General features: G+C 58.0%; 2 protein-coding genes across 3 annotated transcripts; one reads left to right on the forward strand and one right to left on the reverse strand.

The window, feature by feature from the left end:
• Positions 1 to 3,275: 3,275 nt before the first annotated feature.
• LAMTOR4 (late endosomal/lysosomal adaptor, MAPK and MTOR activator 4) lies at positions 3,276 to 5,654 on the forward strand. The gene is made up of 4 exons (XM_089504321.1): positions 3,276 to 3,363; positions 3,467 to 3,565; positions 4,475 to 4,592; positions 5,293 to 5,654. Exons 1-4 carry the CDS (start codon positions 3,361 to 3,363, stop codon positions 5,388 to 5,390), a joined length of 318 nt encoding a protein of 105 aa, XP_089360447.1. The 5' UTR covers positions 3,276 to 3,360; the 3' UTR covers positions 5,391 to 5,654.
• Positions 5,655 to 6,863: 1,209 nt separating this feature from the next.
• On the reverse strand, positions 6,864 to 14,044 carry TRAPPC14 (trafficking protein particle complex subunit 14). 2 transcript variants are annotated; one of them, XM_089504273.1, is made up of 11 exons: positions 13,144 to 14,043; positions 12,951 to 13,046; positions 12,733 to 12,862; positions 12,547 to 12,633; positions 12,234 to 12,354; positions 11,325 to 11,475; positions 11,076 to 11,158; positions 10,169 to 10,332; positions 8,776 to 8,930; positions 7,905 to 8,098; positions 6,864 to 7,736 (listed from the first exon to the last, which is right to left on the reverse strand). In XM_089504273.1, the coding sequence occupies exons 1-11, from the start codon at positions 13,657 to 13,659 to the stop codon at positions 7,583 to 7,585; spliced, it is 1,851 nt and encodes a 616-aa protein (XP_089360399.1). In that variant the 5' UTR covers positions 13,660 to 14,043; the 3' UTR covers positions 6,864 to 7,582. The 2 variants fall into 2 exon arrangements, with proteins under 2 accessions (XP_089360399.1, XP_089360400.1); XM_089504274.1 differs by lacking the exon at positions 12,547 to 12,633 and having other exon boundaries at positions 13,144 to 14,044.

The following is a 14,044-nucleotide window of genomic DNA, read 5'->3' on the forward strand; positions in this document are numbered from 1 at the left end:
TCCTGACAGTAAAGGCTGTTTGACAGTGGAACACACTCCTTCCTCAGAGATTTTGGTGGAGTCTTCGTAGGTTTTTAAACAGAGGCTGGATGTGAAGTCAATGTGAAGTCGAAGGCTTTTATAGCCGGCATCCATAGTTGTTTGTGGGTTTTTCAGGCATTGTGGCCATGCTCTAGAAGAGTTTATTCCAGAGGCTTGATGGCCATCTGACAGGGATGCTTTGGTTGAGAGTTCCTGCATGGCAAGGGATTGGACTGGATGGCCCTTGTATTCTCTTCCAACTCTGTGATTCTGAATCTGGCTTCAGCTGAAAATTGACTCTTTTAAGGTGGGAGTGGGGAGCTAAATCTAACCAAACTACCTTTTGTGATGCCTGGGACTTGTTTGCCTCTCTCTCTCTTTTTTAACTTGAGGGATTTGGAGGATGTGAAATGGGAATCGGGGTCTGTCCTTTCCCTTCCTCTGTGCTAAAGCAGTTCCTGCCCTCTCTGCTCATCTCATCTAAGGGGCTTCTCAGCCCACATTTGTATCTGAAGATGACTAAGCATGGCTGGCCACTGCCTAGAGCCTTTCAGGGCTGCCTCAAAGCCTCGGGAGTTTCTGCCTGGGGCTGTTCCCTCTTCTCCTACCCAGCACCCACTACAACAAGGGGCCTCTGCCTGCTCCTGGGTGGTGGTGGGTCAGGCAACTGTAACCCACCCACCTGTCCATGTGTCCCTGAGCATGTACAATTGGCTGATTCGTGCCACCCAGGTGCTGGCAGCCCCTCCAGTCTCTCTCTACAACAGCTGTGACCCCACAGGCCCCAGAGGGAGAGATGGGGTTGGAGGAAGCATTTGTGCTCACTGCATCTGTCCTATGGGTCCTGACAGTCAGACTGTCTTTTGCTGGCCTTCCTGGGTGATGGAGCAGGTGAGGCCTCTCTGGGCCCCAGTGAGCTGTGCCCCACACCAAGACTCCCTCCTTTGGGGGCGCATAAGGGCTTGCTTAGGGTCCTTCAAAGAGAGCAGCATGGCCCAAGGAGGCTGTGTGGGTGTTTGTGTGCCTGAGAGAGCGGGAGACACGCTCTACCATTCACACAACTAGGACGATCATAGAGGGCTACTCAGCTACCAAAAGGTACTGAAGGTGGGCGTGGAGCACGTCTCCTATGGCGTTACACAGCGTGGATGCAATTTAATATCATACATTGGTTTATTTAAAAGTAGGTTATAAGCATTAACAAAAAGTGCAAAACAGTCACAAATATGGACATGTCATGTTGAAGTATGCAATCATGTCATTGTTTACAAATCTACAAAAGGAGCCAGTGAGGAATCCAGGAAGAGAAGCTTGCCTGCCCCTGGTGCCCTCTGTCCAAAGTTGGTGGCCCCTCGACCCGACACAATGCCCTTTGCGGAGTTGGCCCTCACACAGGCTTCTGGCGGGCCTCCTTCTCTGGCCTGAGTGGGCACTGGGTGGCAGTTGGAGGAGTATCTTCCAACTCTATGGCTCCATGGTTGTATGTATCCTGAATGGCAGAAGGGCAGGTGGCCTGGGTGCCCCTTGAGTAGCTTCCAACTCTATGGCTCCATGGTTGTATGTATCCTGAATGGCAGAAGGGCGGGTGGACTGGGTGGCCCTTGGAGGAGGATCTTCCTGCTCTATGGCTCCATGGTTGTATGTATCCTGAATGGCAGAAGGGCAGGTGGCCTGGGTGCCCCTTGAGTAGCTTCCAACTCTATGGCTCCATGGTTGTATGTATCCTGAATGGCAGAAGGGCGGGTGGACTGGGTGCCCCTTGAGTAGCTTCCAACTCTATGGCTCCATGGTTGTATGTATCCTGCATGGCAGAAGGGCAGGTGGCCTGGGTGCCCCTTGAGTAGCTTCCAACTCTATGGCTCCATGGTTGTATGTATCCTGAATGGCAGAAGGGCGGGTGGACTGGGTGCCCCTTGAGTAGCTTCCAACTCTATGGCTCCATGGTTGTATGTATCCTGCATGGCAGAAGGGCAGGTGGCCTGGGTGCCCCTTGAGTAGCTTCCAACTCTATGGCTCCATGGTTGTATGTATCCTGAATGGCAGAAGGGCGGGTGGGTGGCCCTTGGAGGAGGATCTTCCTGCTCTATGGCTCCATGGTTGTATGTATCCTGAATGGCAGAAGGGCGGGTGGACTGGGTGGCCCTTGGAGGAGGATCTTCCTGCTCTATGGCTCCATGGTTGTATGTATCCCGCATGGCAGAAGGGCGGGTGGACTGGGTGCCCCTTGAGTAGCTTCCAACTCTATGGCTCCATGGTTGTATGTATCCTGAATGGCAGAAGGGCGGGTGGGTGGCCCTTGGAGGAGGATCTTCCTGCTCTATGGCTCCATGGTTGTATGTATCCTGAATGGCAGAAGGGCGGGTGGACTGGGTGGCCCTTGGAGGAGGATCTTCCTGCTCTATGGCTCCATGGTTGTATGTATCCCGCATGGCAGAAGGGCGGGTGGAGTGTGCCTCTCTTCCAAGTCTATGGTCCTAAGAGCGAGGGCCAGGGCAAAAGGCGGAGGCTGGGTGGGTATCCTTCCCTTTTGCTTCCCTCATTTACTGAGTTTTCTTCTTTCTCCCATTTGGGAGTTTATTGGACACAAAGGAATATGATCATTATCATTATTATCATTATCACCTTCGTTATATCTGTTTATATCCCGCCTTTTACGGACTGAAACTCAAGGCGGCTGACAGCAGTTTCAGAGACACTCTTCAAATGCAGGAAATGCCGGAGTTCGAAATCAATGAAGCAACAAAAAGCGAAACGGAGGAACCCAAAAAGTTGCCGAATGTTCCGAAGGAAACGCTGGAACGAGGCTCTTCAAGCAGCACTTGAAAGGCAGTTGCGGCGAAAGCAGAACGGCCCGGGAGCAGCGCTGCGGCGCCTCCATGGAGCCCACATTCCAGGTTCCCCGCGCGAAGCCGAGCGAGAGCCCCGGGCCGGGAGCGCCAGGCCAGCTCCGGCGGGAGGGAGTTCCGGAGGCCCCGGAAGAAAAGGCCTGGCTGGAGGAAGCCATTGGGGCGCCAAAGGGCGGGCCGCTCTGCCCTCCCTGTCTCTATGGCAGGAGGGCCCTGGCCACCTCCTGTTCCTTCCTCCCGCGCTATTACTAGTAATCGGGGAGGAATGTTCCTCGCAGGCCGCCGTCCGAGTGCGCCCCTCTTGGGTCACGCCTTCATAGGAAACGCGGACCAATGGTGACTCGGCAGGGAGTTGATTGACACCGTACTCAGGTTGTTCGTGGGGGCGGGGGCGGGTCAGGAGCCGGAGCCATAGAGGCGCAGGATCCCAGAGCGGCTGCAGAGTTGTTGCCGGAAGTCGGCTCGCCTCATCCTGGCGGGGTCCGGCGGGAAGATGGTGGGTCTCTTCGGAGGGAAGGAAGCCGGGGCCGGGGCGAGGGCCGAGGCGGGACCCGCGGGGCTCCATCCGGCGCTTCCTCTCTTCCTCTTTTCTTCCGCAGGCGACGGCGGCTGTGGCGGCGGCGACGCTGACGCAGGGCCTGGAGCGCGTCCCGGACCAGACCGGGTACCTGGTCATCTGCGACGGCGCCGTGCTGGCGGTCAGTCCGGCCCTCCGCGCTCGGCGGGAAGGGAGGGGAGGGAGGGAGGGAGGGAGGGAGGGGCAGGCTCACTGACTCACCGACGGACGAAAGGACGGGGGCTGCCACCGGACACGCGACTCTCCCCCGCGAAGAGCGGCCCTGATAGGACAAGGACCCGCGGCTGAGCCTCCCGCTCTCGCCTCTTCTGTCCTTCCTTCCTTCCTTCGTTCCTTCCTTCCTTCTTCTCTCCCTCCCTCCTTCCTCCTCTCTTTCCTTCCTCCTCTTCCTTCTGCCCCTTGTTCCTCCTCATAGAATCCTAGAGTTGGAAGAGCAACCCCCTTCTGCCATGCAGGAACTCTCCGTCCAAGCATCCCCATTGACAGATGGCCATCCAGCCTCTGCTTAAAGACAGCCTCCAAGGAAGGAGAGTCCATCACTCTGAAAGGAAGGAGTGGGTTACACAGTCGAACAGCCCTGACTCTCAGGAAGTCCCTCCTAATGTTGAGCTGCAATCTCTTTTCCTTTAGCTTACACCAATTGCCCCATTGGGTCCTATTCTCTGGAGCAGCAGAAAACAAGCTTGCTCCTTCCTGAATATGGCCTCCCTTCAAGTATTTAAACAGGGCTCTCATATCACCTCTTAACCTTCTCTTCTCCAGGCTAAATATCCCCATCTCCCTCAGTCATTCTTCATAGAGCTTAATGGTTTCCGGACCCTTCACCATTTTAGTTGCCCTCCTTTGGACGTTTCTCCACATCCATTTTGAATTGTGGGGCCCAGAACTGGACACAGTGTTATTCCAGGTGGGGCCTGACCAAAGCAGAGCAGAGTGTCACTATTACTTCCCTTGATTCTCCTCCTCCTCCTCCATCTTCCTCGAATTTCACCTTCCTCTTCCCCTCCTCATCTTCCTTTTTCTCCCACAGTCGGCAGGAGACCTGGAGAACGATGAGCGAGCGGCAGGGGCAATCTCAGAGCTGGTGCGCACGGCCTGCGCCTTCCGCCTTCCCCGCTGCCCGGAGGTGCCCTTCCGCCGCATCTCAGGTGAGGAGCAAGAGGAGGATGCCCAGGTGGGCCTATTGAGGCGCCTGGGGCCAAGGACTGGCTCTGGTTATGATGGCTATGATAGCCCTCGTTAAGTACCTGAAGGGGTGTCATACTGAGGAGGGAGCAAGCTTATTTTCTGCTGCTCCAGAGAACAGGACCTGGAGCAGTTGATGGAAGCTCCAGGAAAAGAGATTCCACCTCAACATTAGGAGGAACTTCCTGAGAGTAAGGGCTGTTTGACAGAGGAACACACTCCTTCCTCGGAGCTTTTGGTGGAGTCTCCTTCCTTGGAGGTCTTTAAAGCAGAGGCTGGATGGCCATCTGTCAGGGATGCTTTGATTGAGAGTTCCTGCATGGCAGGGAGTTGGATTGGATGGCCCTTCTGGTCTCTTCCAACTCTATGAACCTATGATTGTAAGATGGGCTCAAGTGGGGCTGAGTATTCTGCTGCTCCCGCCCAGAAGGAGGAGGCGGCAGAGAGCTGGCTCAGTCCTCTGCTTGCTGTTTTTGACCCAGGAAGAGGAGTAGGAGGAGGCAGAGAGCGCTCTGCCTCAGTCGGAGGGTCTCAGCCTGCTATGGAAGGGGGTAAGGTGGGGTTTGGCTAAAAAGAGGTTTTACCTAAATTTTAGGAAGGAGTTCTAGTAGAAGCCTTGCCAGCCCGCTGTGTTGGTGCAACTTGCTCTCTCTGTTTACGCAGTGGTGTTTGGGGAGCACTCCTTCCTTGTGACCATCTCAGGACAGAAGCTCTTTGTGGTGAAGAGGCAGAACAGCATCCGAGAGCCTGTGGCCGTCTGAGCAAGAATCAGTGTCTCTTGGTGGGACTCTGGAAATTTTGGGGTGGCAGGAAGCGAGAGCAGAGCCTCTTCCTGCCTGCCTGCCTGCCATATGCATCTCCCCTGTTCGTGTGAACACCAGTTGGAGGGTTCACTAAGAAATTCATGATCGTTACTGTCTGGGGCTATGCACTCATTGTGGGGATTGGGGTATAAAAAAAGTGGAGTGCTGGCAGCTGTATCATGTGGAATAAATAAATAAAGCACTCATGTCTTTGCTGAATAATTATAGTTTTAGAAACATGGTTGGAATCTAACCGATGCGGAGGACTGGCAGTTCTTTCCTGCTAATATGCCTGAGATTCGAACCGTATTTATGTCTCATGGCTGTAACTGTTTCTGGTAGATCTTTGTGGCCTGTCAGCCATTCACAGACCACCACTTTGAATAACATGGGATGAGAAGGCTGCCCTAACGGCCAGCAAGCTAAACTGGAGAATGTCTGCAGCTCCTCAAAACCTTAAGAGCAACTTGTCCAAGGTGGAGCCTCCTGGTCTGTCATTGCGGGAGGACATTGCAGGGCTGTTGCACTCTTGGGGAACAGGTTGCCTTAAAGCCCGGGGCAGGAGAGGAATGAGAGGGGCGCTCTGGATTGACTTGCTTGGTGCTGGTCGCAAGTATATGTACTGTGTTGCAGCCAGGGGAGGAATATGCACCCTTGTGTCCCTCCTTTCTTCAGAAGGACCTAAAGGCACCAGATCCTGACCTTGGAAGTTAAGGGTCAGCCCTGGTTAGTACTTGGGAGATCGCCAGGGAACAGCAGGTGCTGGAGGCTCTATTTCAGAGGGGAGAAACATCAAAACCACCTCTTGAGGATTCCTTGCCCAAGATAGCCCTCTCAAATTTCATGGGGTCGCCATAAGTTGACAGGTGACTTGAAGGCATAGACCCAGACAACTTTGTGTCTAAGGTTTCTGTCTGCTCACTCTGGCTGCCCCAGGTGCAAGGGGTCTGGCCTGGCTGCTGGACAAATGCACTGGAGTGGTGGGCTGCCATATCTCTGGTCCCAGGTAGCATGTGGAGTGATGTCCTGCTTTCCAGGACTACAGAAAGGGGAGAAGGAACTAGGAAGGGTTTGCAGTTTCTGCCTGACTGTGATTATAAAGAGACTTCTTTACAACTGTCTTTCCATTATGAAACTCTCAGCCAGGCAAGGGAAGTTTACATGGTTGCCTTTCACGTCTCCCGATCCCTAAGGCCAGTCATCCACCCTGGTCATAGGACCCTGATCCCATTCCATCTGCCTCACCTGCAGAGGAGTGGAGGGGAACCAGAAATCCTAGGGCCTTCTCTGTTAGTGATGGAAAAACCCTACTGGGCTCAGTGTCTTTATGCAGAGAGGAAAGAGGTGGGGGTTTCCATGTGTTTTCTCCCCCCAATTCCTCCATGATGCAGCCAGAGATGCCTCCAGAAAACAGGTCTCATTTCCAGCCAGTCAGCCAGTGCCGTTTATTCACAAACACACACATACAGTTGGAGATGCTTGAGGCAAACTTTAAAAATACATATAAATAACAAAAAATTAAATAAAGTGCAATGGGAGGGCGCTTTGGCCTGAGATGGCAGATGGAGCAGAAGGGTGGCAGGGAGACCGCCTGGCGTCTGAGGTGGGGGCTTGAAGCTGAAAGCCTCCCCAGCAGCAGACAGGGGCCAGAGCATTGCCCCATTGGAGGAAGGGATCTTGTCCATCCTGCCTTCCCTTCTGAGAACCAAGTGGCTCAATCCAGTGTGAAAGGAGGAAGAGCAGAGTGCCCCTCCAGCTCAGCTGCCCCTCCACCAGCAGGGGGCAGCACAGCAGTCTATGAGATGGTTGCAGGGCAGTAGCAGGTGGCCTTTGTGCCGTGGCACTGGCACCCATGGACTGACCACTGGCACAGCCAAGAGAGTCTGCTGGCAGCTGGGAGTGGTTTTGCGGGGGCCCTGGCATGAAGACAGGGGGGGCGCAGAGGGAGGCCCCCTGTGTGCTCTGGGTGCAGCAGAGAGGTTTTCTGAGTAAACAGTGGCATGGCAGGGGGGAGCATACCAGGGGGCAGGGCAACATGATGGGAGCGGCAAAGGAGCATTTCAGTAGCGGGATGTTCTGCCGTAGGGTAGCAGGACGCAGCAGCACCCTCCTTTCCAGGGTGGGGATTTGGGCTTCTTCAGCCCTAGCTATCATGTGCCGGGGGTGATGACCAGCACCTTGCATTCCCGTTTGGCAATTTTGTCAAGAGAAAGAGCGGCCTTGTCGGGGGGCAAGTAAAGGGGGCGCCCCACAGGGGAACCCACGGGTGGAGTGATGGCTCGGCGCTCCATGACACTGCCCGACCTGTGGGGAGGATTGGGAAAGAAGGAGAGGCGTCTCAGTGTGTGAAGGGCGGCAGGGCGCAAGAGGAAGACCCCCCCCCACCTGTCCCCGGGATTCCCAGCTCTTCGGCCCGCTCCCTCCACTGGCCTCCTTCCAAGGGACCCTGCAGCCTGCTACAACAACACACACCTCATGAGGTGACCCCGCGCCGGCTGCTGGTGGGAGAAGCTCTGGGAGCGCCCCAAGCTGGCCTGGTGCCGTTCAACCAGCTCTCTGACAGCGGGGCTGCCCGGGCTGCTCTTGCGGGAGACGGGCCGGGCCTCTGGGGGTGGGTTCGAGACACTGGCCGTGAACTGGAGCTTCAGCTTCATGTGCTGGGAGAGCTGCGGAGGAAGATAGAGAGAAGCCTCTTTCACATTGCTGAGTGATAGACAGGTAGCGCTCCGGTCCCACGTGAACTGCTAAGAGTGCTTCCTGTGGCATCCAGTATGCAGAATTTGCAGCCAGAAAGCAGGTCCAGTGCCACCCCAAACTGTAGCTCCCAGGATGCCAGCGTTGTAGAGAGGTCGAGTCAGGGAGCCAGTGGCTTGGCAGAGCTCCTGCTTCCTCCCAGCTCTCAGGGAACAGAATCTCAACAGCTCTTAAGGCTGGAAAAAGCCATTCCTCACAGCAGGAGAAGCTTGGGATAGCTGGGGAGGTGGGAGGGCAGACACACTGAAGACAGATGCTCTATGGGAACTGAGCCAGGTCCCCAAAGTGGCACCCACCACAAAGCGGAAGTACTCAGCAGCACCCCTGGGGGTGGTTCATGAGGCCCCTTCCATGTCATTGCCAGAGCCTACCTTGCCCTGCCCCCGGACCCACTCCCCCCACCTGTCCTCCCCAGCGCTGGGGGGCTGCAAAGGGCACTCTTTGGCCCTGGCTCCCACATTGCCAATGGACTCAGCTGCAGCCGAACCAGGAAGCCAGGCTCTGGCAGTACCCCCACCTGGCTGCCCTTAATCTGTGCGCTCTCCTTTCTGACAATGTGGGGTGTGTGTGTGTGTGTGTGTGTGTTTACCTCATACAAACCAGCACGCAGGGCCTGGAATGTGACACAGAAAGTGCGGGCGCTGCCTTTGCGGGAGAAGCCCAGGTTGTTCAGGGGCGTGTGGCACACGATAGCCTCCTGGGTGTCCTGAATGGCACGCCGCTCCTCATGGGAGAGCTTCTTGCCTGCAAGTCATAGCCAGAGGTCAGGGCTGGCAAACGGGACCAGCCTTGTTCTGGGGGAGGACGCACTAGGTACCCCCATGCTTGCAGCCCAGGCTAATGATGCCATGGGGAGCAAGCCCAGCAGCAGCAGGCCCCCATGCCCACCCCTCGGCTCGCAGAAAGGGCTGATACATGTTTCAGTGTCTCACTTTCTGATAATCTGCTCTTTTGGCCATTCCAAATTATTGCCTGGTGCCATATATTCAACACATGGTCTGCTCTTTTGACATGTAAAATTAATGGGTTCTGCTTTTGCATAATTTAAAAGAGTCGAGAGAGTAAGTGAGCAGTTGCACCTTCTCCTCTATTGGACTGGACTCAGACTGAATTAAGAGATGACACTTTGCATGATACTTTTGTACCCACACATTGCTTTTTTTTCTGACCCTCTTTCATTCAGTCTGTGTACTGTATAGTAGGACATGCCTGTGACCATCTTCTTATTCTCATCCTCTTCCAATGTGGGGGGTCATGGTATGGTATTTGGCGCTCAGCAGTTTGGAAGCATCTTTAAAGGAGCAAGCGGTGCATCTTGACTGACCTGCTGAGGTGTGTGGAAAGGGAGGAAAAAAGGAGAAAAGTGGGGCAAAACTGAGGTGAGCGGAAAGGACTGGCTGCAGGAAGGGGCACCTGCTGCCGCTACCCCTTCTCTACCCTCCACCCCATGCCCAGCTGCAATGGGGGCCTTTCCTGATGCACTCTAGGCAGTCCTGGCTTGAAATGGTACACCATGTTTGCCAAGGAATGTGCTGCCTGGTTTGTATGTTGGGGGGGGGGGCTAGAGAGCTTCATGCGCAAAGCATGGGAACCTTGCAGCTCTTCAACCCCACTCCCTACCAGCTCTATGGTCCTCTGCAGGGCGAGCCAAGATGCTCCGCTTCCTCCTTCAAAGCTGCTTCCCAACTTTCCAGCTGCCGCTGAGTACATGCCTTAGCCACTTATTCAGCAGGTTAGAGGTCAGAGCACTCTAGGTTCTGCCTTTTAACCATTTCTGCTTTTTGACAGTGTCCTGCTCCTCTACACTGTGCCTGAACCTGAAGGTTTTATTTCTCCCTTCCCAACACAGCCTATTGCCACAACCAACATTTTCTTGCACCAATCCGTATTTCTCTCCCCCAGTCACCATCTGCCTAGCAAGGAGTCCCCCCATCCCACCAAGCCCCCCAACAGGCCAAAGCCCCCCCATCCCCATCACTCACTGGCAGCGGCGCTTTCTGGCGTCCACACCAAGCGCACGGCCAGGAAGTCTTGCAGGTTGTTGATGAGGGTGTAGGTGACGGTGAAGCGGCGATGGAGGGGGACGGGTGAAGGGCACTCTGCCGTCATCACGAACCGGGGACGGGCCAGGCGGATGCTTGGCAGCCTGGAGGAGAGTGAGAGCCTTGAGTGCTGGCGGGGGGGGGGGTCTGGTAGAGAAACCCATCCCCGTTTTTCTCCGCCCCCCCAAATGTTAGGTGACGATTCCACCAAACACAGCCAGCCACACTGACATGCACCGGCCGCAGATGACATGTCCCTTTTCTCTTCAAACAACAGAAAGCGGGACTCCTGTGACATTCCCCCAGGTCTCCAGAAGGCAAGCTTCCCTCCCTCTCCCCTTCATCCTGAGGCCTGGAGTTTCCCAGGGCGTTTCACCAATGGGTCCTGAAAGAGGGACTCCCTCTCCAGGCAGCCTGGCCTCCTCCTGGAAACTGCAGAAGGAGAACAAAACCCCACAGGTGGCCAGTGCCTGCCCAATTTGGCTCCACTCACTTGGCCCAAGACCACTCTTCTGGCTCATGTGCGTGCATGCATGCATGCGTGTGTGTATGTGGAGACCAAGACCAAGAGGCTGCTTGTTGCCCTCCACCCCTTGCTCTAGCTCTAGGGCTGAATCCACCCCCCTGTTCTGGCTTCAGGTGTAGGAGAGGTGCCCCAACACACCCAAAGGCCCTTGGGCTCAGAGTCTCTAGATAAGCCAGCGCGCACGCACGCGCGCGCACACACACACACAGCAACTGTGCCCAGTGAGTTTCAATGTAGAGATGTGCCCAGTGAGACTTGCAGGGATAGGCCAACCCCAGGAGGAGGCTGGGGGAGGAGATGAACACAGGGGTCTCTCCTCACCTGTAGTGAGTGTAGATGCTGGTGGTGAAGGGGAGCTTGGGGGTCGACCACTGGACTACTGCGATGAGAGGAACCTCCAGGCCCTGCAAGGTAGGAAAGTGGGGACATGGGCTTAATGGGGAGGGGTGGGAGGCCCCCCACTGACCACAGTCCCCTCTCTGGGGTAGAGAGCCCCCTCCCTGCCTTCAGTGGGCAATGCAGGAAGCCTGACAGGGCCTGAGCCCTTTCTCTGGGGGAGAGGGCCGTCACCTCCTTGGCACTGTTGGGGGGCTGCTCCGGGGCCTCTAACTGGAAGAGGAAGTTCTGCTCCTCAAGAGCCCGGAGGGAGCAGGGGGGGCAGGAAGTGGCGGAGGAGGAGACGCGGCAGAAGGAGGCCATGGAGACTTCTCCCGACTGGTGGCTGTGGGGGTCAGAAGAAGAGGAGTGAGTGGGGGGCACTTTGGCTGTTCTCCCAGCCACTCAGATACCCCCACACACACATACACCATGAAGCTGGGCATCTCTTGGCTGGCTGGAGTGATGGGGCAGGCAGGGCTAGGGGCAGCACCTGGAAGAGTGCCCAGCTCCATGCAGGGACCCTGGGGCTGGCAGGGTGAAGGAGAAAGGTTGTGGTGGGGTTGTGGTGGCCCATAACTGGAAGGAAGGGGCAACTTGAGGGTGGGTGGGGTGCCACGCAAATGGAAATGGGACAGAAAAGCGAAAGGGCCAAAATACTGCTGCCCTTCTCTCAAATCATCAGGGCTGTGAAACCCACCTGGAATTTCCCCCTCAGTCTTTATTAAAACTGGTCTAGCCCACCCCCCACCCACCCCCCATTTCTCCGAAGACCTCTGGCCTCGGACAATGCAACCCTGAGCCGTTCTGCTCTCCCCACACCTGGCCTGGGAAGGGCCCTCTCTGCAGCAGCAAAAAGGGCCAAATGGGCCCCCAAAGAGAGGAGGCCATTTGGGGCACTTTAGCGTTGGGAAAGAAAGGGCAGGGGCAAAAGCATGGGGGGGGGGAGGACTGGGTGAATGAGGGAGGAGGCAGTGCTGGATTTGGGGGGGGGGCTCTTTGGCGCATTCCAGCCTGAGACAGCTTCGGAGGGGGGTCGACTGGGAGAGGCCAGCACCCCCTGTGACCCCTCCTCCATTCTCCCCCACACACACTTTTCCTTACCAAACATCATCGACCAGCAAGACGGACCCATCCGGCATCATCGGAAGGTAACTGGCGTTGAAATTGGGAAGGATCCGGACGTCCCACACCGACATCTCCTCCTGGGAGGCCGAGTTCAAAACTGGGGGGGGGGGGGTGCAAAAGGGAAAGCTGCAGGACCCCAAGAGGCGCCCTGGGGGCAAGGAGGCGAAGCCCACCTGGAGGGGCGGGGGAGCAAGAGGCCCAGAGCCCACGGAGGGAGGGAGGGAGGCTCCCGCGTGGCAGCCTCCGTGGGGCGGAGAGGAAAAGGGGGTGCCCCCCCGAGGCTCCCCACCTTTGAGCACCGTCAAGTGTTTCCCTGAAACGTTGAGCTGCTGGCATTTGACCTCCGGGGGCGGCAGGACCGTCAGCATGGTGCTCACTGAGGGGAGGGGAGAAGGGGGTGAGGGTGCCAGTCTGGGCCAGGGAGGCTGCGAGCCCGACCCCCCCCCCCCCAGAGACGCCCTCGGGGCCTTCTCACCTTGGGCCTTGAAGGCGCCTTGCTCCTCGCGGAAGGTCTGGGAAGGGGCCCGATCCTGCAGGATGCTCAGGTAGCCGCGCTCCCTGACCTCGGCCTTCTCTTGGTCCCGCTTCCAGACGGTCACCACGATCTGAGGAGAGGAGGGAGGGAGGGAGGGAGGGGCGTCGCCTGCGGGACCCTGGCTGCACCCCCCCCAAAGAGGATGGGATCCCTCTCACCTTGGCCTTGAGGGTGGCCGGGGGCAGCTTGTCCAGCGAGATGGTCAAGGGGAAGATCACCTCGTCCGTCGAGACGATGGGCTCCTCGAGGGGCACCTGCGGGGCGGAGGGGGCCGGTCAGGGGTCCTCTGGGGTGGCAGCAGCCCCGAGCCCTCCCCCGCCCGCACCCCTCCGTCCCCCCGGCCTTCCTCACCCCGGCGGGGGGCTTCCCCGAGGCTCCGTGGCCGTGGGTCAGCAGCGCCCGGCATTGGCGGAAGGGGGTCCGGCGGGCGCCCGAGGCGGCGGGGGCCGAGGAGGACGAAGAGGAGGCCGCCGAGGGACCCCCACCCACCGCGGCCCCCTCGCCCTCGGCGGCCCCCAAAGGCGGCTGGCCGCGGGGCCCCTGCTCCTCCTGCGGCTCCTCCGGGTCCCCGAGCAGGAGAGGCTCCGCCGCGGCCTCGTCCCCCGCCCCGGCTCCCGGACTGACGCTGGCCAGGGCCGAGAGGGAGCCGGCCAGCTCCCCCCAAGGCGCCCGGGAGCCCCCCGAAGACGAGGAGCAGGAGGAGGAGGAGCGGCAGCGCAGGACCAGCAGGAAGCGGACCGTCTCGCCCAGGTAGAGGTGGTTCCGCCGCGGGAGGGCCCGGTACCGGCCCGGTTCGCCCATCAGCACCTCCCGGGCCGGGAAGGGCACCGCCGGGAAGTACATGAAGTACTCGCACTGGGACTCCATCGCCGCCTGGCCTCGCCTGCGGAAGAAGGGCCAGGAGCCGGAGCCGGAGCCGGAGCCGGAGCCGGAGAAGGGTGGCTCAGGGGCGGCCGGGGGGCATGGGGAGGGTCTCGGTGTGTCTGGGGCCGGGGAAGGGCGAGGGGTCCTGGGAGGGAGGCGAGCGGAGGCCGGCCGGGGTTAGCGGCGCTGCAGGGCGGAGGCAGCCGGAAAGGAAGGACGGAAGGAAGGAAGAAGGGAAGAAGGAGGAGAGAAAAAGAGCCCAGGGAGGGAGGGAGGGAGGCAGGCGCGGAGAAGGAGGAGGGCCTTTCCTGGGAGCTGGGGCTCCAGGGCCGCCCTTCCTCCGTTCCAGCCTCCAGCCCCAGGCCCAGCCCTCTCCCAACCTTCAAGG

This window comes from Sceloporus occidentalis, unplaced genomic scaffold, assembly GCF_023333645.1.
Source record: "Sceloporus occidentalis isolate IW3139 unplaced genomic scaffold, rSceOcc1.0.p SCAF_265, whole genome shotgun sequence".
Lineage (NCBI taxonomy): Eukaryota > Metazoa > Chordata > Lepidosauria > Squamata > Phrynosomatidae > Sceloporus > Sceloporus occidentalis.

Excerpts from the sequence above, each read along its gene's own strand:
- LAMTOR4 (XM_089504321.1), top strand. Across the intron at positions 3,566-4,474 it reads GCGACGGCGCCGTGCTGGCG|TCGGCAGGAGACCTGGAGAA; the intron begins GTCAGTCCGGCC and ends TTTCTCCCACAG. Across the intron at positions 4,593-5,292 it reads GCCCTTCCGCCGCATCTCAG|TGGTGTTTGGGGAGCACTCC; the intron begins GTGAGGAGCAAG and ends CTGTTTACGCAG.
- TRAPPC14 (XM_089504273.1), bottom strand. The coding sequence starts at position 13,659 with ATGGAGTCCCAGTGCGAGTACTTCATGTACTTCCCGGCGGTGCCCTTC. Across the intron at positions 11,476-12,233 it reads TTGCTGGTCGATGATGTTTG|CCACCAGTCGGGAGAAGTCT; the intron begins GTAAGGAAAAGT and ends TGACCCCCACAG. Across the intron at positions 8,099-8,775 it reads TGCGTGCTGGTTTGTATGAG|CTCTCCCAGCACATGAAGCT; the intron begins GTAAACACACAC and ends CTTCCTCCGCAG.